Source organism: Acomys russatus, chromosome 6 (genome assembly GCF_903995435.1).
Source record: "Acomys russatus chromosome 6, mAcoRus1.1, whole genome shotgun sequence".
Lineage (NCBI taxonomy): Eukaryota > Metazoa > Chordata > Mammalia > Rodentia > Muridae > Acomys > Acomys russatus.
In genome coordinates this window covers 42,171,337-42,195,709 of record NC_067142.1, presented here as the reverse complement: position 1 = coordinate 42,195,709, position 24,373 = coordinate 42,171,337, and the positions used below count along the sequence as shown (strand labels likewise).

General features: G+C 36.6%; 1 protein-coding gene across 1 annotated transcript in view; it reads left to right on the top strand.

Annotated features, from left to right (window-relative positions):
- Rgs13 (regulator of G protein signaling 13) overlaps positions 1 to 23,972 on the top strand; it is a 29,608-nt gene extending 5,636 nt beyond the window's left edge. The window contains exons 3-6 of the mRNA XM_051147538.1: positions 1,224 to 1,293; positions 4,983 to 5,044; positions 22,487 to 22,653; positions 23,704 to 23,972. Coding sequence (XP_051003495.1) covers positions 1,229 to 1,293; positions 4,983 to 5,044; positions 22,487 to 22,653; positions 23,704 to 23,886 — 477 coding nt within the window. The 5' untranslated portion in view covers positions 1,224 to 1,228 and the 3' untranslated portion in view covers positions 23,887 to 23,972. The remainder of the gene's footprint in view (positions 1 to 1,223; positions 1,294 to 4,982; positions 5,045 to 22,486; positions 22,654 to 23,703) is intronic.
- Positions 23,973 to 24,373: the final 401 nt, after the last annotated feature.

The window sequence follows — 24,373 nt, the reverse complement described above, 5'->3', positions numbered from 1 at the left end:
ACTTCTCTTAAATTTTTATGAAAATACCCAACTTTACCTTCAAGTCAAATCACTCAGCTAACCTTGCGTCCATCATGTTCCTCTAAAGAATATAGCCAAAGATATTATTGCTAATCTCAGCTCTCGAGCCTTCTCTCCCCGGATCTCTCCTCTTTTCATTCTAGGCAACCCAATTCCTGTCTTTTCTTCAACTAACCACTACTTCCGAAACTTTGCCTAAGCAACTTCTCTGCAATTCAACACTTCCCACCGTATCCGATTGGCTCCCACTCACGTGATGCATTACTGGGACGTCTTTGTTGACTCTTCTCAAGTCTCACTCAGTTCTCCTACAGGCATACACAGCCCCTCTCTCTAACAGAGTCCTACATGTTTTCTCACGGCTTGCTTGCAGGGGCAGGAAGAGAGGAAATGAGGCCCCTTTATGTCATTCACTAGCCCTGAGAGGTTGGCAAAGGACGCGAGCTCAAAAGAGCTTTGAATGAGTCAGTAAAGTCATAAAAGCTCACTGTTGATCCTCGGTGATCCACTTCATATAACCACCTATGTACAATTACAAAACTATTTCCAGAATTTATATAAAATGTGAATTCAATTATCCCTAGCATGTTTTTTTAGTTGTTTTCCCAAAGTCCTGAGTTAAAAAACCAACCGTAACATGTGTTGCTTTATATATATATACTTAGCCTAGACGAAGTCAAACTCTGTCAGAATTTCAAAGTTAAAATGTCCAAAATGCCTAAATTTACATAAAAATTACTCTTCTCGGAATTCATTCTTAAGCAGTTTTTATATGGCCCTTTATACTATTTTATTTGCCTAATTACAAAGAGGCAAGTTTTTCTTCATATATTTTGGGAGCATTCTAAAAATAAGAATTGTCCCAAAAAGGATGCCTTAGAAATTGATGGATTTATTGTACAGTGGATTTTAATTAAAATACATCTCTTAAAGCTCTGTATTTTTAAAACCCTGCTATTAATTAACAAGTGGGTAAGAGGAATTCTAAAGTCACTGAAAAATCTTATGAAATATGCATGAGGTGAGTCACTTTATTCCTTCTTTTTTCATGACCCACAGTGACTTCTATTAACTTTAAGAATTTACCTTTTTCTGATTTATGATTTTATGTGTTCTTTGAAAATTGGATCTGTCATGTAGTCATTTTACTATATATGTGTGTATATATATATATACTCTTTTTTTTTTTTTTTTTTTTTTAGAAAAAATGAGCAGGCATATCTGTTGGATTTGTAAGCTTTGCAGAGCTGAATCTAAGAGGCTCCCTTCAAAGTAAGTAACTTTTAAATATGATAGCCATTTTAAAAAATTTTTAGTCACATGATAAGCAGGTACATATTTATTTAACTGTGCTCTAAATATATTTTGTGAGAAAGTAAAATGTTCATTTACACACGAGAAACTGCACCAGAGGAGCAGTCAGTGGCACACTAAAATTCACTTCCATTATTCATGGTGTACACCTGAAAACATGACACCTTTAGTATCTTAGAGATTCTGTTACAAACATCCTTTTAAAAAACACTCTTGTGTTTAAATTAAAGGGAATTTTTAAAATTTTTATTTTATTAATTTATTCATATTACATCTCAATGGTTTTCCCCTCCCTCGTATCCTCCCCTTCCTCCCTCCCTCCCATTTTACCCTTACTCCCCTCCCCTATGACTGTGACTGAAGGGGACTTCCTCCCCCTGAATTCTCGAAATTTGTAGACAAATGGATTGAACTAGAAATGATCATAATGAGTGAGTTAACCCAGAAACAGAAAGAGTCAAATGGTATATACTCACTTATATCTGCATAAAGGGAATTTTTATTCCAACATATTTTCATAATTAAACCTCTCGTTTCTTCATGAGGTTTACAAGCTCCCAATCCTTTCTGAAAGCGGGGAAATGTGTTATTTGTTTGTTTGTTTGCTTCCTTGCTTTCTGTACTGTCTGGCTATGTAAGCCAGGCTACCCCCAAATTTGTGATCCTATTACCCAAGCCTCCGGAGCACTGGAATATGTTTCATTATAAAGGTCCAGCCCCCTTTTCCCCTTGGTATATGCAGGTAAACTAAAATGGAAAAATATGACTGGAAGTATACCATAATGGCTGGATTTATCACAAAGGATTAACCAGTCGAAGACCCCTGTTAGGTTAAACACACACTCCAAACTTAGGTAAAGTGAAGGCTTCTCTTCTGAACACAGTCTTGCAGATCATAACTCTTGATCTGTCTCACCAATCACTGAAGTAGGGAAGGTCTTAGAAGGTCACAAGCTACTGCTTGTTGGAGAAAGGCAGCTGTCATGGTGGGCAGTAAAACCCAGCGTTCACCATTCTAGTGACCAATTGTTTTGTGAACCGTGCAAGTATACCCACAGTAAAAGATATATGCTGACCGGTGCCAATTTTCTTCTACTGATTCCATCCCTATGGCTAGGTCAGAACGTGAGTTTCTTGTCTGTCTTGCAGACCCTCCATGTAAAGGAAGAGTTCATGTTTATAAAAGGCTGCTTGTGGTCATTTGATAGGAGGCTTTACATTCATAATAACTTCATCAAATATAGAAACAATAACAAAACTAAGGTATGGAGATGTGTTGATTCCAGCTTCGGGATTGGATCCTCCAGTCCTCAGACTCTAAGCACTAATCCCATGAGCTTCACGATATCCCCAATGTCTGATTGCTTTTCACTGCCTTCCTGCCCAGAAAAAGGAAGAAATCCAGCACTGGAGAGCTCAGATTGGGAAACACAGGCTGATCTACAGCCAGAGGTCCTTCAAATAATCTTTAAATCATTCTAAGGATATCATCTTCATCATGAGGCAGCACAAAGCCCATGAGACAAAAAAATAAAAATAAAAAATAAAAAAAAATAAGCAAAAGCAAAAATGAAGTTCAAAAAAACAATTTCCCCAAAGCACGATCTGCATCTGTAAGTCTCATAAATCTTTCAGGCAAAGACTTTCTCTTAGCAACAATTTCCCAACACAGTGATGTTGTCTCCCATCACTGTAGATTTTAGTCTTTCCTCTACAAGGGAATCAGTGAGATAGAAAATTATGCAAGAAACATGCCTCACACTTCCCACTTCAGTAGATTGAAAGTGTTATTTCAGCTTATTCTTCTGAAGTTCTAGTGGGAGGAAAAGACAATGAGTCAGAAATAATGCCACGGAAATGTTTTTTGAGAGCACTCAACACCATGCACTGTTCAGACTTGAAGCTGATATGAAAATCTACATGGATCCGGGAGGACCACCAGAGTTCTTAGGACTAATAGTGTTCCATGTTCTAGATTACATTTAACTTCTTTAATCTTTTGTTATGTTCATAATTAATTAATTCTGATGGTCATTACTGATGAACTAACATTCAGGCTGATTCTATCTCAGCAGAAAAGAACAGGCCTTGCTTGCTTTTTCAGTTTTCTTAGTTTGAACTGGTGCTAGAGGCAGAAAGACGCACATGAAGCAGGAGCAAAATAGTAATGAACATATTAGCAATTTTGATACAGAGAAATAGTTATTTATGTGTTAGAAAGTAGGATCCCTTACCAGTCTCCTCATGAAGCTCATCAACAGAAACAGAAATGGCGCCTTCAAGCCAATATCTTTCACAGACATCTTACATGTGTGGCTGTGTTCATTATGTTTAGGTCAAATGTAACTTGACATATTCTACTGTCATTGAAGTAAAAACTTTCAAAATTTAACATATAAGTGAATGCATATCAAATAAGAAACTACAAAAATAACAGACAAGATATCATGAAAATATGCACATAAGAGAAGATAGAGGTGTTGATGGAAGAGTGCATTGTGGGTAGTCTACAATGTCAAGTTGCAACAAAGGGACCATACTGACTACTGCAGGAGAAAAATCAATCCACCCTGTACTGCTGAGTTTTACTCAACATGACACAAACTAGAGTCATGAATAAGGAGGCAACCTCCATTCAGCAACTGCCTCCCTGAGATTAGACTATGCAATTCTCTGTGGAACAGGATCTTTATTAATAAATGATAGCAAAAGGCCCAGTCTACTCTAACCACCATTATACTTATGCTGGGGGACTTGGACAACATAATAATGTTAGTTCAGCAAGGCAAGGGAAGCAAGCCAGTAAGCAATGTTTCTCTGCAGTCTCTGCTTCAGTTCTTGCCTCAAGGTCCTGCCTTGGGCTTCTGCCTTGTCTTGCATAGACAACGGGATGTAAAGTATAAGAATAAAGATGCACTCTGTTGCTCCAAAAGAATAAAAAAAGGAAAGGAAAGAAAATATGCACATAAGCTTTGCAAATTAAACTCTGCACTCATTAGGTAAGTGGGTGCATGTGTGACAGTGGCAGAAAAACAAGACAATCCTATCATGCAGTGTGTGTGCCTTTTATGTGTTTTCAGTCTGTTTCTACTAGTCTACAAAATCATCACAGCTACATGGTCACACAAGCTTCACTGCACATAGTTTTAATGATGAAAACTGAAAAATACTCAAAACTTTTTAGACCAACTATGTAAGCTCTAGGAGACACCTTGTAGAATAATACACTGTCACCAAGAGGTTCTATAGATGATTAATTTATAAGTTAAGGAGTAAGGCCATACTAATCACATATAAAGTGTGTATAAGATGAGCATACACACAGAATCTATGTATGCAAAATATAATTTCTTCATTAGTAGCACAAACATATGTAAGAATGAGTCTATCACAATTCTAATAGAAAATTAAGTATGAGATTATACAACTATATTTCATATCTTTAGTATTTATTTTATATTTTAAAGTATGTACCTCTTATATTGTTTTGTGCAAAAATTCAGTGAAAAGTAAAACATAAAGGGTCCAAGAAAAATAAGAAGTGTAATTATATTTTACTATTATTCTCAAGATGACATAGATTTATTTAGTTCTGCAAAATGTTCATAAAAATTTAGCCCAATCAGTGCTTTTGTTTCTTTTCAAAGCCTTACATTGGAAGAAGTTTTAGGATGGGCCCAATCTTTGGAAAGTCTGATGGCTACAAAATGTGAGTATGATATATATGTCATCTTTTAATAAGTGGCTTGCTTCTTTCTCGTGAGCAAGGGGTGGGAGGGATGCCAGATGATGGGTGCTGCTCGCTCTGCTTGCCACCTTCTAAATGGCAACTGACATAGTTAAAAAAGGAAAACCTGAAAATAGTTTGTCATGCCAACCACTGTTATTTTCTTTGGTGTTAATTAAAACAAGATTAGTCACTGTGGGTATTTATTCTTCACAAGTATATGAATAAAACCCATTGGGAATATGCTGAAATAGTAGCACATACTGAAATATACTGCCTTCCCATAGGTCACTAAAGTTAGTGCTTGGAAACTATTAAAAAGTTGCTGTTCTAAGTGCTTTCAAAAGTAAGAACCAATGTGAGCCTCATTCTTTAAACTCCATGGAGTTCTTTAGTTTCCAATTCCAGTGGTTCTGTGTATAACAGCACAAGCATCAGAATTCAAATGATACAAATGAAAGGCCATAGCAATGTAGGTGAAAACAAATGATTAGAAGCACAACACAGTTAATATAAAGGATGAGAGGCACTCGGGAGAACTGTCTATTGTGTTTGTAACAGAAAACTGGTAGATGATTAGAAGTGATAAAAAAAAAAAAAAAACAGAAAACAAATAAAAACAAAACAGGTAGAGGGTACTCAAAGTACTCAAATGTTTGTTAGCTTTTGTCTATGGGCTTATATCTTTATTAGGGACTTCCTGGGGTGAGGCTGTCTATGAATAATGATTTTTTTGGGTATCCTGACTGTGAACAGGAGTTAACTGTCCTACTGTGATGTTTGAGTTAGTGGATGTGCAGGGTTATTCTAGACAGTACATCCTGTCACTCTTGGGGACCTCTATGTTCCTAGAACATTACCTGCACTCACAGCCCCAACATCATTCTTTAATGTGTCTGTTATTTCTGACTCACAGGGCAATGATGGGATGTATGATGCCTTGGTTCTTGATTTTTTTCTATTAGAATTCCTTAATCACTCTAACGTGGACTTTGAGACTCCTCTGTTAGTGCTGTACATCTCCGGATCTGGGGCAGCACTTAAGCATCTATCTTTAGTTTAAGCTATTTCACTGAAAATGTACATGGCATAGTTTCTTTCTTTCTTTCATTTATTTGAAAAAATGTTCAAACTGTGCCTTTTATTTATCCATTATTATTCATAGTTCTTTGATGTAACTTTGCCAGCATGATGATGAGTTAAATATTATATCATTGGATTAAATTTTAGGGCACTTAAATGGAAGAAGAAGAGAAACTTCCCTGTTAAGTCAGCTGTATTGATTCTTCTCAAACAGTTTTATATCAGTCCTAACCCATGTTCACAGTATTGCGAGTTTAATCTCACAATCAGAGTTATAGACATCTCTTCTGTAAGGTGGGGTTAATATAACCTCTTTATTCAACATTATTGTACTGGTTAACCATAAAAGACATGCTTCGGTGCACAGTGTAGCCGATGAACAAAATAATTGGCATTTACTCTTACTAGTAATAAAGTACACATCTCTTAGTACACTCGTTTTTTTCTTCCCTTCCTACCAAACATAGTGTTCAGGATCCATGATACTATAACCCAACCCACTGTGGTGACAGCTCCATCCCTTACATGTACATCAGTGGCTTTACCACTACAGGATTTTGCTCAGTGTCCATTTTTCTCTCACCCATACCTCCACACTTTTAAAATTAAAAGTCAAGTTCCACCTTTTCTATGAAATGATTTAAAATATTCTTCCTGTTCTATTTCGTTAGTAGATTATTTATTCTTCTTTTAATTGTAACTAGCTTGGGTAATGCGTTTGTTTTCAAAGTATCTTGCTCAATAAATTGTGAAGTTCTTTGAAGAATAGATATTGTTTATTCATTTCACATTCCACTGAGAGACTAAAAGTGTCATTTGTACCTACTAGGCATAAAAAAAAAGATCAATATGGTCATAGACTATCAAGTCTTATCTTAGTAGCCTGTTTATTCTTTCTTTGAAGGCCATCAGGCCCCCCCCACCAAGGGGAGGTAGTCAAATATGGGGTACCAGAGTTCATGTCAGAGTCAGACTCCACTCTCCACATAACTGTGGAGAATGTCATGTCCATTGTGTGGATCAGAGTAGGGGGTTCAATGTTTACTGCACATATTGTCCTTGGTTAGTGCAATAGTTTGAGCAGACTCCCCTGGACCCAGACCTACCTATCACGATGTTCTTGTAGGTTTCTAAGACCCTCTGGGTCCTTCTATTTCCCCATCTCCTATATTTCTCTTACCTAGTGGGGGAGGAAGGCTCCTTCAGTCTAACACCTAGGGGAGGGGAACAGGGTGAAAGCGGGAAGGAGAGAGGTATGGGAGGATACAAGTGATGGGATAACAATTGGTTGTAATCTGAATAAATTAATTAAATAATAATAAAAATTAAGATAATAAAAAAGAAGAAGAAAAAGAAAGCATCAATAGAGCAAACTATATTATGTAATTATGTTCCAGTGCTGAAGACATGACAAAATGAATAGAATGGATAGAACTAATTATTTGACTAAGCACTTATTTATCTAGACTCAGTAATGTAGAGATATAATGTCATAAGAATGAACAAAGTGTACAGAAAATGTGAGGCAAGAAGGTATCATACAGCTCTGAATGAAGTCAGTGGAATCATGAAGTCAAATTAATATGAAATTCATTTTTAAATTCTATAATCTCATAAGTAGAAAGTGATAAAAAATTAATTATCCTACAGATAGGACCAGTCAACTAGAAAAACTGAGAAACATATAGTGACTATATGTTCTAGAAAATAAGAATGTGTATACATTAACAAAAGACACTGATAAAATGTATTTTGTAGGCTAAAATATGTAAACTTCTATTATTACTGAGATTAAAATGCAGCCTTTAAGAACATATAGATCAGAAACCCATATGAAAATAAAATGTGCTAGTTTTAGCCTCAAGAAATGATGAGAAATTAATATAGGAAATATTTGTTGGAAAACCATTAAGTAATTGCTATCTTCAACACAATGTCATTAATTTCAAGGGATTTATAAAAATTGGAAATTGAAAAGTAACAAGTTTATGCAGCCATTTCTAGGAGTGACTGTTTCACAGCAGACTTCTACTATTCTGGCTCTTAACAATCTTTCTGACCTCTCTTCTGCAATGCTCCCTGAACCACAGGTGTAGGAACTGGGATGTAGATGTATCCACTTGGGCTGTGCAGCCCACAAACTGTTAATATCTGTGTTGTTCAAGTTGATTTTTCTGCTGTTTCCTGTAAGGAGAGGTTTCTTCGATGAAGGGTGGTAGTGACACTTATCTGTGGGTACAAGGATAATATTTAGAATGTGGGAAGCAATTATGCTGGCCTAGCAAAGTGACAGTTCATGGCCTTCCTATCCCAGGAGACCGACTAGGTTTCCAGTCATGATTTCCTTCCTGTTGAGTGGGCTTTAAGTCCATTAAGATGGCTTTTGGTTGCCACCATCATTTAAGTGCCATTTATTGCACTTTAATGCATTTCTTGCCAAGACCAAAACAATGCCAATATCAATGGATATGTAAACATGAAAGAAGGAAATGTTGTGGAGTCTCACCCATAGACAGAACCTCAGACCACTAATAAATGGAAGAAGAAAAATTATTCTCTCACAGGGATGAACCCCTTATTGGTTTGTCTAATAAACAGTGGTCAGCCATGAAATCATATATAGGCACATACTAATAATCAAAAAAAAAAAAAAAAAGACCATAGGAGGAGTTCAAGGAAGGTTGGCTGAGAAGGGATAGATGGGGTGAAAAGTGATATAGTTCTGTTCCAACTAAAAGCACAATTTTGAAAAAAAGACGAACATGTGATAAGATAAGGAAGAAGAGGGAGAAGGAAGGAAGAGGAGGAGGAGGAGGAGGAAGAGGAGAACCAAGTTGAGAACAGAGCTATGGCAAAGTCACATGCTAATTCAAAATTAAGAATGTTTGCAACCTAGACACACTCTAGATGTTAATCAATGATAAACTGCAGGCAAACAAGTTATGTTGTTTATGTTCTCACTTAATGATTACATACTAGGCCTCATTAAGGCAGCATGCCGGGGAAAATCCCATGGGCCTATCAGACATATAAAATTCCACAGCAAGAAGAAGAAGAAGAAGAAGGAGGAGGAGGAGGAGGAGGAGAAGAAGAAGAAGAAGAAAATTTTCAGAATCTGAAGGTCCTTTTAAAAAGAATGAAAGGGTCACCATTTATGGTAGATTGTGGGAAGATAGAAAATAGTTATTAAACCAACTTTTACAACAACATGAATGGAATTCCAAAGGCAACAAAAATACTTTTTAAAATAATGCCTTTTGAAAAAAATTTCCTAAGGCTACATAAGGGGATGAATAGCAGTAATTTATTTAAGGTGTTTGATGTGAAAGTCAGTGTCATTTAAAAATCATCCACAGTGAATGAAGCAGAAAATATTCTATAAATTTTCAAAGTCTAGAGGTGACTGAAAGTTCTTCATCTTTCAAATATCTAAATATTTTAGAAAACATTTTTCAGAAGTTACAAGAATAAATATATGACAGGAAATAAAAACTTTTAATCTATCCAACAAAATACCTGTGACTTATCTAAGGTTTCTCCTCAGATGATAGGAACCCAGACTTTGCCACTGAAACCAAAATTGCTTCACCAGCATGAATATGGGAAAAGTCATTCTGTGGGTGTCTGGTAACTGAACATTAAGTGAGATTAGTAAAAGCAGAAACGACACAGAAAGGTACATTTGAATTTATAGAAGACCAAATTCACTAAAAGTCCCAGAACTCATCAAACTTGAAAGGCCAAAACTTTAAAAATAATCAGAATCTACAGAAAATACAGAAGATACATAAATACATTAATCAATTTCTTTTAATCTTCTTAGTGATAGGTTTTTTTTTTTACCATTATCATGATGTGTTTATTTAACTGATGAAGCTAGGAACAAATCATGAAGCTTGATGGGAACAGAATTTAAAACAAATTCACGTACAAAAATTTTTTCCAGCACAATTCCAAAATGGACCCTTTTTAATACCTTTCTTTAGTCCAAAAGTTAAATTCCACAAAATTACATTCCACACAGTAAATAACTATGTTATTCCAATGATGGCATAGTGTGACATCTGTCATCTTGATCCATATATCATTCATACTGTCCATAAATAAGGGACTATACCATTAAAGCTGAAAGGATATACTTCAAAGAGCCATTGATAGATGAGGTAAGAGGTTATAAATTTTACACGCTCTCTGAAGATTACTGTATCACAGTTTTGGTTTTGTAGACTCAGTGATGCTAAACTGCTCACTGGGTTTAGTAGCTTCCTGCATCAGTTCTTGCAACTGTCCAATCTGCTCATCACAAAAGTCATTAAGTTTTTCTTCTGGGAGAGAAGTGCCAAAACTCTGCTGTCCTTAGCTTGTTGCCACAACACTGCTGCATATGTCTCCCATTCCTGCAAGAAACGCTGGGCTTCGCCAGAACTAACAGTCTTACGTCTCCTAAATTCGTCCTTCACGTACTAGTCGCCCAGGGCTTTGAGGTTCGGGGAAGGGCCCAGTGAAGCTGTAAGATATGCTTACATAAAGACTGGTAAAATATACCTCCCCAGCACTGCACAGCACGTGCTCCAGTGACAGATGTTTGTTAATTATTTCTTTTATTTTTTAAGATTATAATATAGTTACATCATTTTCCCCCTCCGGTTATTTCCTCCAAACCATATACTCAACCTTTATTTCTTTCAAATTCATGGTATCTTATTTTGCACACACATACGTACACACACACACACACACACGTGCGCGCGCGAGCACATATTTTCCTAAATACATAAATACAAACTGTTCCATTTGTACAATGTTATCTGTGTGTTCTCAGGGCTGACCCATTTGGTACTGGATAAGCAATTTGTGTGCTGTTCCCTGAGCAAGGCTATTTCTCCCACTTTGTTGCCTACTGTTCTTTGCCTAGAGTTGAGGCCCTGTGGACTCTCCCCCGTTCACTTTTGTTGTGTCTGTTGTCTTTGCTTTCCTCATTCCATGGATAGGCAGTCACGCTGATAATACTTTATGGATGTAGCTTCTGAAATTCCTAGGTGACACAAAATCACTGCAAACTGACTGTTTCTCTACATCTTACACTCTTTCTGTCCTCTTCTGAAGTGATATCTGAGCCTTAAGTGTGGCAGTTGTACTGTAAATGTATCCATGGGGACTGGGCTCTAAATCTCTGCATCTTGATTGGTTGTGGTTTCTAGAGTGGTGTCTGTTTCAAAGAGAAGTTTTCTTGATGAGGTCTGAGGACTGCACTTATCTGTGGGTATAAACACACACATTTAGAATGTAGATAGAGATTACGCTAGTTTAATAAAGTAGGAGTTGCAGGTTCTCCTCCAAGATCCATGCCTTCATTAGCACTGGGTAATGGGCTAGGTTTCCAGTACCAGGAATTATTTCCCTCTTGTTGCACAGGTCTTAAGTTCAATTAGAAAGCTGTTGGCTACTGCCGAGATATGCACCTCACTATTGCACCCTTAGAATTACCATGCTGTACTGGTCGTCATTGTGGTTCATAAGTATAAGAGCTGGGTAGCGCATTTGGATACTTTTAAAAGCTTACATGGTGCCTTCTTGTACCATGAACGCCAGTCTTCAGGAAGATGCCATGTCTGTAGTACATGGTGTCTTCAGCAATAGGAACTCAACTTCTTCTGAGAACACACATTTTCAAAAGATAACAAAAGAAGGTTATTCACTGGAATGTTTTGTTTTATATAAATAAAAAGGCCACTTGGATGATTCAAACAAGCTTTCCATGTATCTGGGGGACAACATGAGGATGGAGATGAGATGAAGGAGATATACATGCACTCAGCCCACATACTCCACTTAGACAGAGGAGACAAGGAACAAGCAAAGTAGATAATTCCATGAAGTGGTAAGTGCTTGAAAAAGTAAAATCAAGAGATATGGAAAGAAGATGTAAGACTACAATAATTCAACTGAAAATTGTTGACAGGGAACAAGACTATCAGAAGGAGTAGAACTGCCAGAGTCTCCAACAGAAAAAAAAAAAAACAGGATAAGAGTTCAGCAAAGTGACAAGTTGTAAGAAGCAGACATCTGTGTTGAAGTCTTTGAATATGAAGCCAAGTAGGAAGAAAACATGTTCAAAGGGCCCAAAAAATGAGAGATTGGTATCTGCAAATAAGTGAAAAAATTTTAATGTTAGGTACATAAGGCCTCATGAGACCATGTAAATGGCCTTATCCTGAACACTAACCAAAAGCAGGATGTATTTTTAAAAGATCTCTGCAGCTCCCTTCTGAAGAAAAGCAAAGAGAAACAGGCTAAAACGATATTGCAATAAGCTAGCAAAGAGCAGAGCTTGGGAGAGAAGACAAACCTGGAAATAATGAGCATCTAGATGCTAGTGAAAGCTAGGAGTACAAGAGATTACTAGAAGAGCTAATATGAAAAAGAAAGACCGAGAGATGGTGCTTGGGTGCTTGGTGATATTCCAGAATTCGGGAAAAAAAAAACAGTGGATATAAAGGAGCATCAGGTGAATTAATGGTGAATAAAAATAGTACACTACCATGGAAGTCAAATGATACAGTTCTTTCAAGAAAAGTGCCATAAACTGTGTTGAAGACCGGAGAGAAATTGGGCTACAGCAAGGTCTATATGACTTGATAACATAGAACTCTTTACACCTACACAGAAGCATTTACAGTGGCATGGTGAAAGCAAGGTAGAATATATAAAGTAATTTACATAAACTTTTATGTGAAAATAAGAAGATTTAAAAATAGAGATTGGAAGGTGGCTAGCTAGGAAGTCTTTGTGTTTTCCTCTGTAACAAATTATGTTATAGACAAACTGTCAACATTAGAAGGAAAATAGAATTCCATAAATTATAAGAGACTAGCTCTGAAGATCAGTGGCAGAGGCTTTGGAATATAATGCATAAGTCTGTAGATATAGTTCTCACCATTACTTTTGTGTGTGTGTGTCCATGCACAAACACACACACACACACATACACACACACACATACACACACACACATACACACACACACACACACACATATTAAAAGCAGCAAGTCACTTATAAAGGAATTCCCATCAAACCAACAGCAGATTTATCGATAGTTATCTTATAGATGAGGGCAGGATGGTATAACATACTCCAAGGTATAAAAGAATAATATTTCTGCCAAAGATATTATACTCAGCAAAGCTATCCTTTAAAGTTGAAAGAGAAGTAAAAACTTTCCTAAATAAAACATGAACTCATGAAATTTGTCAGCACCTTATCCACTCTACAAGAGATGTTCAAGAGAGCAGTTTCTCAAAACAGAATTATTACCAGCACAAAACTACAAGTATTTCACAAGATGGATCAAATGTATAAAGGTGAAAGAGGAATCCAAGTCTATTGGTACAAAGCCACCACCAAGCCACAAAGTGAACAAGAGAGAAGGAAACAACAACAACAAAAAAAGGATACATAAAACCAGGAAAAATGGCAAAACAGTCTTTATTCATCATTAACACTGTTAAATATAAACAGATTGAATCCCCCAACTAAAGTATATAGGCCAATAAAATAGTTTTTTTTTAAGAAAACACAAAAAGCTAGACTCAATAATATGCTTTCCTCAAAAGTTACTTTAACAGTAAAGAGATATTACAAGGACTGAAAGTAAAAGAAGGAAAAGATAAACCATGAATGTAGAACCCAAAACCAAGCAAAAATAATTAGGCATATGTCAGATAAAACATACTTTAAATAAAAAGCAAGGAGAAAAGCAAAATGATCGCTATATAGTAATAAAGAGCTCAATTAATCAAAAACTGTAACAATGTGTATACCCAAAGCTGGAACAATTGAATGTATGAAGTGTTTACTTGAGGAGCTACACTTCATTTGGTCTACTTTTGTCAATGCACAAAAACTGACCAACAAGCAGTGGCATTAGACTATAAGACTGATGAACAGAAGTTTATAGGTCATTGCATCAAAGAACTGCAAAATACACATTTCTCACCACCACATAGGGCAATCTCCAGAATATACCACATATTTAGCTGCATAGCCAATTTTCAACCAAGCTCAAAAGCTTGAAATTGTGATATTTATCTTTTCTGATCACAGATAAACTATATACCCATAACATTTGGAATTTTAGAAATTGTATAAATAAATGTATAGAAATATTTTCAAAGCTACTTATCAAGTTACTAATTGTTTCACATAATTAAATAAAAATAATTGTAGAATTTCTACGGAAACATAAAAGACAAAAATTGTCCAATCATCCAGAAACAAAATGCAAATAAACAAAAGGTAAAATCTTTATATCACCAGATTTCAAAACATACTTCAAAGGGATTTCTAGTATTGAAAACAGCAACTAACTAATGTGAAAATAGGTTTAAAATCTTGTGGAACAAAATGGAGCATTTCAGAAAGAAATCAGCCATTTCTAGCCAACTGATTTTTTGTAAGAAAGGCAACAAGCACATACATTAGAGAAATAAAATAATCTTCAATTGGTGCGTCTCAAGAGATTAAAAACAGATATCTAAATGCAGAAGAAACTTGACTGCTCTAACAACTCAAAATGGACTTGAATGTAGCTAAACTATAAAACTCCTAGGAGAAATACTTTAGAATCTTGGGATAAACATGAATTTATGTGTATAGCCACACACACAGATAACAAAAGTGAAAACTGACAAACAAGATTATATGAAAGTGAAAGGCTTCAATACCGGCAAGGGAACAGTCAAGAAAGTAACAATACATCCTAAGGGTTGGGAAAAAGTACTTACAAACTATTCACTTAAAGAGGAATTGATTTCCAAGATGTACAAAAAAATTAAAACAATTCAACAGTAAAATAATAACAACAACAATACAATTTGAAGTTGATAAATGATTTGTATGGACATTTCCCAAAAGAGAAGATACAAATTGTATGGGGAAAAAGGCTTACCATCACTAAGTATAAAGAAAATGCAAATCAAACCACAATAGGCTATTATTATATACCTTATCAACATAACCACTATCAAAAGGACAATAAATTAAAGATGATTGCAAGGATGTAAAAACAGGGGGCTGCTTGTACACAGTTGATGGTAATGTAGATGAATTCAGGCATGTCTGGAGTTTCAAAAAACAAAACCGAATAAAACTACCAAATGATCTGGCAACCTTACTACTGTCTTCATAGCCGAAAGAGTTGAAATGTGAATGAGAGAGAGAGAGAGAGAGAGAGAGAGAGAGAGAGAGAGAGAGAGAGAGAATGTGTGCTCATAATGAAATACTGTTTAACCACAAAAAGAATGAAAATTTTTGTTTGCAGGGACATGGATGCATCTGGAGATAATTATGTAAAAATAAATAAATTAGGTGGCCAGATAGATGTCCCAGTGGATTAAATGTTTGTCATATAAGTGTAAAGTCTGAAGTTCAAATCATCAGTATCTAAAAAGGCCAGATACAGTGGCACAAACTTGTAGTTGCAGCATGCCCGCTGCAAGGTGGAGGGTGGGGTCAGAGGGATCCTCCAAAACTGTAGGGCCAGTTAATTAAAGACTGCCTCAAATAAGTTGGAAAGTAAGGACTGACAGCCTAGATTGTCCTCTAACTTCCACGTGGCATGCTTGAGCCTGCACTTACACACACCCTACACACACACACACACACACACACACACACACACAAACATTTTATAAATAAAATTAGTCAGATCCACACAAACATGCTACATGTTCTTATTTATCCATGGAATCTAAAAGGTTATTCTCAAAGCAGTAAAGAATACAACTTGGTCTTCAACTCCTGAGACATGTGTGAGACAAGGAAGAGCAAAGAAAAGGTAAAACTGGACCCAAAGTTGCAATTTTGATGAGAATACCTTCAAATGTAACACACTAGCATAATTATTTTCAAAGACAAGGGATTTAATATTTCAGAATAGGTAGAAGAAAATACATGTCTGAAGTGATAAACATATAAATTATCCTAGCCTAATCATTACATACAGTACATATAGGCTGAAATATTACGTGTGTACAACATACTACTTACTGTTACTATATGTCAGTTAAAAATAAAAATAGACTTTTAAAAAACAGAAAGGAGGATTTATAGATACTTCAGCCAGTAAAATTCTCAACTTGCAAGTATGAGGACCTGAGTTCAATCCCCAGAGCTTCCTTTTTTTTTTTTTTTTTTTTTTTTTTTTTTTTTGAAAGAAAAATGCCTGGACATAATTGTGCATACTTATAATCCCAGTTCAGAGAAGGCAGAAACAGGTAGACTGCTGAAATCTGTGGGCAACCAAGCCTAGACTACTTAGTCAGATTCAGACCAGTAAGTGGCGTGCACGCACACACACACACACACACACACACACACACACACAGTATTATGTGTGTGTATATTAATATATACATATTAGATATATTAGATAACAGAGATGAAAAGGATACATTTGGTTGGTAGCAGGAAGGAGTGTGATATCAATAATTGTTTTAATTGCATTTAGGAAACACAGCAACATTCTCATTTGATGACAGCTGGCATGGAAGAAGGCTTGACAGAGAGGAAGGGAGATAACATGGTATAAGAAACAAATGTAAAGGACTGAAGACAGTAACAGCAGAAGAGAAACTGGAAAAATTTAGCCAGTGCAAAAGGAGTCAAAATAAATGTTCTGGTAAATTCTAAGGCTATGGTATCAGAGAAATGGCAGTTCACAACTGCACATTCTTGAGTGATCATTTAAAATGATTGCAGTGATCATTTTAACTCAGAGAGCACAGCTGTGGGCTTTCCTGCGTCCTGCTCAGCTGCCAAGAACTGATATTCTGCATAGGCAAGGGTTCTAAGTAAAAGCTGGCATTAGTCCTTTACTTTGGGTCAAAATTGTATTTGAATATACTTTATACTCCTCCTAAATTATCATAATTACAGGCAGACAATCTTAAAATGAAGGAGTCTAACAGTGTAGAATTAACAAGCTGCTCAAGGCGATGAAATCTTTCTGCACTGATAAACCATCAGGCTAGCAGAACATCTTTTTTGATGCAGTGTCACAGTGTCACAGAGCTGACATGAGAAGTTCCCAGTGGATTTTGTTGTCCCCTCTATGCATTGTTTCAGCTCTCTTCATCTGTGAGAGATTCCCTGCCTCCCACTCAGGATTGGCAGCTTCCTACACTATCATTTATCCTAATGCCTGCTAACTGTCGCTGTTGCCATGGTTACCTTTGTCACACCTTATATTACTGTACAACTCTGCCTCAGCCATTTCCATTAGCACATTTTGTCTTCTCCATTTCTCATGCACCTTTTCACCCACAGGGTGAAAAAAAGAAATAGCCTTTTATAGACATTGCTGTTCAGCTAGCATTTTCCCCCACTGTCAGAAAATGAAAGCAGTAGTATACTTTGTATAATCCTCAGGTCTTCAGTGCCTCTTGCATGGGGAATACTTATAGCCTACTTCACTTTTTAACTTAAGAGAGAGTCTTTTAAAATGTAGAAGCATGAAGAATACAGAATCCTTGATTAAAAACCATTCATCCACCGGTAGCTGACATTTACCAGTGCATAGGAACTGTATATACAGTGCTTAACATCCTGTAATCTTGATTCCCATAGCTTCTCAGCTGAATGGGAGGAAACCAACAAATATGACAGATCTTAATATATGTATTGGAACTATAGATTCTCTCTATATTAGGTTTGTCAGCTAACAGAGCATATTTCTGCAAACAGGAGAGTTCAGAGAATTTTCTGCAGAAGTTGTGATCTATAATCCAAGTCTTGGGTTGAGATAGGAAGCACAACACAGGAAAGAGACTGTGTAAACGAATGACATCCCACATAACTACAAAGTGTGTTTCAAGAAGTGTGTCTGAACACTGCTCAGGTACCGCATTTGCGAGTGACTAAATATAGGTGGGAGGGTAGAGTACTGTGTCCTCTGAGCCCCACAATTATAGTCAAAAGTTCCAACCATTTGAGTCATGGGAAAGTATTGGTAGGGCATAATAATATGACTACATTTTTAAAGAACTTCTTCCTCTAATAAAATTTCTGACAAAACTGAAAGGAGCACTTGCTAAAGCGCTTTCCCATATAAGATGGTTACAGATGTACCTCAAATAAAGTGCAAATAACAGAAGATGACGCAGCAGTATAACAATGTCTTTAACATCTAAAGAGAACAGAAAGGTCAGAAAAACTCTTACTACAAAACACAAGTTTTAATAAAACAGAAGATTTACTATAAAAGATTATAGAAATTCTAGCAGAATTATAAATTTTAGTATGCCTAGTGGTGTAAATTGAAAGTACATGAATTTAAAATTAGTTCACACATACTTCAACATGTACTAATGGCCACAGCTCACCTGTCAGATGTACTGCATGGCTAAGACTTGTTTTGTGCAGAAACCACAAAATGGGAAATATAGGCCACTATTCCAACTTAGTTCAAAGAAATCTTGTGTGTTCCTTTCCCATCAAGATGACTGTCACGTGTCTCTTTGTGTGTCATGGCCATAGTAATCTCACTACTTTTTAAAGAGCAATATAGAGATTATTAAAGGTACCACCTGCATTTTAAAAGGAAAATGCATACACAACTTATGACCCAAACTTATTTTCTCATCCTCTCCAATGAACAATCCTGGTCATTATCTTTCACTCACTCTTCTAAGCAGCATCAAGTCTTCTGAGCACCATTTACAATTTCAAAATGGGGCTATTTGGGGTCCACTGCCTAATTTAGGGAAAACATTTTTCCTGTAATTCATTTGTGGTATGAGTGACCAGAACTATAAACTCAGCAATTCAATTTTGCATTTAAAATGTACTAAGATTCCTGAACTGTTTTCACACAGATGTTGTTCCAGCTGCTTGCTTAGGTAGTTAGTTGGCATTCTCAGACAAAACCTTGCATGATTTACACAGGTGTCTGAAAATTAAACCAATTATGTAAACCTAGTCTTTCTGCATATGAGAGAATGTCTGAAGTATTATACAGGTTCCAGTAGTCTGGGTTAGCTTTTGCAAAATTATGATGCAACAGTAAGTACCATTAAAATTCCAGTTGATTGTAATAAAGAAGGCTCTCTTCTCATTCATGATATATGACAAATGAGGTCTGTATTCCATGCCTTAATCTGGCATTGAGCTAAAAGAGTAGCTTTCCTTTTGATTTAATTCCCTCATGATAATGGAAAAGAAGAGCCACATGAGGGTGGCAGCCTAATGCTTCCACATTAAAATGCACTTTTGCACGACCTTAACTGACCAACACAGACCCAGTGGCCAGTGAAGAGGTGAGTGGAACATGGAAATATGGACCTCTTAAAAGAGCAGGAAGTGCCTGTCCATCAGCTAGATCTGGGTAGGGATTCGAAGTTTACTGCACGTAGTGTCCTTGGCTGGTGCCATAGTTTGAGCAGGACCCCTGGACCCAGATTCGCTCGCCATAATGTTCTTCTTGTAGGTTTCCAGGACCTTCTGGATCCTTCTATTTCCCTATTCTCCCATGCTTCTCTCACTTAGAGTGCCAATAGGACGTCCTCCCCTCTGTCCCACTTTCCTGACAAGTGAAGACTTTCATGGGAGAGTAGGATCTGACTTTCACACGTACTCTGGTGCCCCATATTTGACCATGTCCCCTGGGTGGGGACGCCTGGTGGCACTCAGAGGAAGGATAGCAGGCTACCAAGAAGAGACTTGATACCTTATGAGCATATACGGGGGAGGAGGTCCCCCTCAGTCATAGTCATAGGGGAGGGGAGTAAGGGGAAAATGGGAGGGAGGGAGGAATGGAAAGATACAAGGGATGGGATAACCATTGAGATGTAACATGAATAAGTTAATAAAATATATTTTTAAAAAGAGTATGATATTAAGCATTAAAAATCAGGAAAAAAAGAGCAGGAAGTAACAGAATAATATTAGGTGCTAATACAGCAGGTACTTGCACTCAGTACATTTCATCTATCACATACAGAATACAGTAATTTAGAAAGTGCAAAAAGGTACCTTCAGAAAACATGTTGTTAGCAAAGGACATGCTTATGTCAGGAGTTGTGGAACCATTAGTCCAGCCAAGGAGAAAAAGATATTTCTTCATCTCTCACCAAAGGGGAGCCAGAGAAGGCAGGGATAGGCACAGGTAGTTCTGGAATAAGAATTTAGAAACATTTTAGTACAAGTTTAAGATAAAGGTAAATATGAATTCAGATGTAATATACAACTCAATTATTGGCTTTCAGATTATATCCCCACCTAACCATCAAACTGGCCAGGAATCATCTCATTCAATGAGCGGTGGACTTTACCAATATCCATTTTCTGATTTATAGCTTATTTCTCTATCTCAAAGTCCTTTTCTATTCCTACTTAAGTCCTCAGTCAAAATTTTCCTAAGTACCAACTATATAAAATTATTTTTAATAAGACTTTATTTCACTGCATACTGAGAATGTAGGGCTTTCAATTTTTCTTATTAAATCTTATTAAATTTTTTGTTTTGTGTTTTACTTGACCCAGTGTTGGTTATTTCACTAACATAAGAGTTTATAACCACACTGTGTTCTCTGCTCTCAATTTTCAATTCTTATGGTGAAGCAAGGACTATCATAAAGTTATGACAGCAGGAAAACAAACTTCTTATTTGAACCATAAGCTACAGTATATTTCCCATTGGGTAGTATTGTCTAACTATGTCACTTTTTAGGCTACACAACTATGTACATTGTGCCCCCATCTGATCTGTACTATCAGCCAAGGTGAAATTTCTTTCAAGCCTCTTCCATCTGTTGTACTGATGGCTACAACTGCCCACATAACGGTGAGCCATGCTCTAGGTCTGTGTATCCCCTGCATGCCACATTTCTTGCAAATTGCCAGCCTCTCCAAGCCCGATGGTTTTGTAAATGGTATCTAAACTCTATTTGTTACTTTCCTTGAATATGAAATAATGTCTTTTCTTCTTATTTCACTGCTGATATAATCAGTGAAAAACAAGGAGGCATGTAGCTTGATTTTCTAGTGCTAGAAAATTGATCTAATAATGTCTTCTATGAAGATGCAGGAAAATATGACCTTACTCATCACTTCTATTCCATTTGATGATCACCATTTCATGACAGTTAATGATACCAATTAAGATTTTTGATAGTAAAATCCTATATTTTAGGAGTTAATGGGCACTTATGGTACAATTTTTGAAAACAATTTCATGGACAGGTACTGGCCTCAAAATTCATCAACTTGCAAACATTAAAAGATAGACTGAGTGTTTGTAAAAGAAAAAAAAACCTACACTGTCATTCTGTAAGCAGTCTTGTATTCAGTCTGACTAAACACAATTCTATTAACATTAATGGAAAGTTACTTTGTCATTTTATCATTTAGCAATTAAGTGACTCAGATATACCAGAAGACTTCACAGGCACCGAAATGAGTTTAGTGTCAATCTCAAAGTACTCATCTCAAACCATGAGACTGCTTGATGTCTCCAGGGATAACGAGCTTTATACTTATCATAGCATGTTTAACCCGTGAGCACAAACCCCCACAAAATGGGGCCTGAATAAAAGTCCTCGTGCTCTGTGCTATTTACTCATCCCAGATGCTGTTCAAGACTGCAGCTGAAGAGGGCCACCTTAGCATCAAGTGTCATCTGAGGGTTATGTTAAACACAACACATTGCCCTGTGTTAGGGTGTGAGAAAACGTCCAACATCTCTCTGGATTCCATTCCTTACTTGGTTCTTATTTCTGATTTGAAGCATAAATTATGAATATGATGTTCAATTCTTCATCTTCCCATTCTCCTTCTGATTGGACACTGAGAAACACTCCAGACAACTCTGGCTCATCAAAATATCACTCATACATAGCTTGGATAGTTTCCTTCCAACCCTAACATGCCAGACTATTAACCTAGTCCTTACCTATCCTTTGTTGTGAGGTCTTAGATATTTTTATATAACTTTATGAGGAGAGTTCTGTCTGCCTATGGAGCTTAAGTCATTTGTGTGGGTTCTTATGAGATCTCCTGGCCTTTCTGTCATAGGCACAAATATTTCCTGAAAATTATTTTCTACTGAGTGACTCAGAACAAAGGGGTGACTTCACCAACTGGTGGCATGGTTAAACATGCTTCCAATGTATAGAGACCTGAGCGTGTAGCTAATAAAAGTTATACTCAGAAGGTATCCACTTGTTGTGTATCTTTGGAACAATTCTTCAAGCCTCTGTATTAAACTGTATGAATTATTGTTTCATTGATAACTGTTAAGCCATGAAAACAATAAGTTTTTTTTAACTGTTTTTTAACTTTTAGATGGCCCAGTAGTATACACAGCATATTTAAAATTGGAGCACAGTGATGAGAACATTAAATTCTGGATGGCATGTGAAACCTACAAGAAAATTGCTTCGCGGAGGGGCAGAATTTCTAGGGCAAGAAAGCTTTACAGTATCTACATCCATCCACAGTCTCCAAGAGAGGTAATAAGGGTGGGTCATGGCAGATGGGACATCCCTTGGAGAACACGAATAACTTGAGCATCATTACATGGCAGCTATGTTTCATCCCAATATCTCCCTAAGATGGCATAAATCAAGAATTGCTACTTTTATTTTTCAGTCACAAAACCCAAGAATTATATAACTTATTGAATTCCCCCACCCCCACCCCGTGTGGTACAGTCATTAAGTAGTGACATCAGAATTCAAAGGTGAGCTGTTTGATCCAACAATTCTCTGCCCATTAGCCTATCTTCGTTCCCAACAAAGACAAAAAGAACAAAGGCATCATCGGAAAACTTCTTTGGCAGCGTAAACTTGAAATGCCATGAGTGGGCATGAGCACTTCCCAATGTGTTGGTCCTCTGTGCCACCGCACTTTAGCATAAACCAACAAACTTGCCCATGCTGCCATAACTACTGCTGCCTAACACTGAGACTCCTGACAGACAGACAGCCAAAACCTACAACTCACATTGAATGCAAGGGTGGAGGACAGCATAGGAGGTTTCCCTCACCCAGTGTAACCCTGTATTATTCAATTGCTTCCACAAACCCTCTGGAAAATTTTAGTTTTCTGAGAAAACCACTTCTTCTCTCTATTTCTTCACTTCTTCTCGCTTGCTTCCCATTTCAAGATTTGGTTGGCTAACATCGCTTTTGTGACTATTAAGAAAAGTAAAGTTTAAAGCAGCCACCAACTTCCTTTTTTCTTTAAAAATAACCCTCTGGTTCATAGACTTCCATGTTTGCAGACTGCCAGTAACAAACCACTGCCAATGTTCCAAGTAAGCAGTGGTTTCTAGAGTTCCCTAGCCATGGGCATCATGCTTTCTTTATATCCCTGAGATGTTAATGGTGGATTTTTACTTTTAAAAAGAACAAAGACTTCATTTTCTAAAAGTCTTTTTAGAGGCCTATGAAAACTACACCCACACTACCACACTACTCTGAAAAAGCAGGTAGTAAGTTAAAGCATCCCACCGCAGGAATACACATTTGCTATGCTTAACCTATAATTTCATTTTTCAGATTAACATCGACAGTACAACAAGAGAAGCTATCATCCAAAGCATTCAAGACCCAACTCAAACGTGCTTTGAAGAGGCTCAAAAGATCGTGTATATGCATATGGAAATGGATTCTTATCCCAGATTTTTAAAGTCTGAAATGTACCAAAAACTTCTAAAAACTGTTCAGTCCAAAAGCTCTTGATTACTTCCCGAAATTTAAACTGAACGTGGCATGTTGCAAGTGTTAACTTAATTTAGAAAAGTATACAAATGAGAATGATAGTAGAAATGAAACAAAAAAAAAAACAAGCCATAAATTGATTTCTAGTTCCCAAAGGAAATGCAATCCAAATGAAATGAGCTCCCAAATAGTGTAACACAATTTGTATCATACTACAAAGAGGAATTAACAGAGAAGGAAAAAGAAGCTAGTGTTCATCCTATATACACTATAACATTTTTACTATACTAGGCAACTAGTGCTATTTTTTTTTTCAATAAAGAAATTTGGTAGTCATAGCACAGATAACTTGTTTTAAAACCATTGCTCTGTGAATTTTATCTCTAGCTAGTCTACAGATAGGGTCTTGAACAAGTATATAAACGTAGAAGTAATAATATAAATGGTTGTATCTTAACGTAAACAGTATTGAAAATATGCTATTAAGAGGGAATTTAGCTGTAAAATT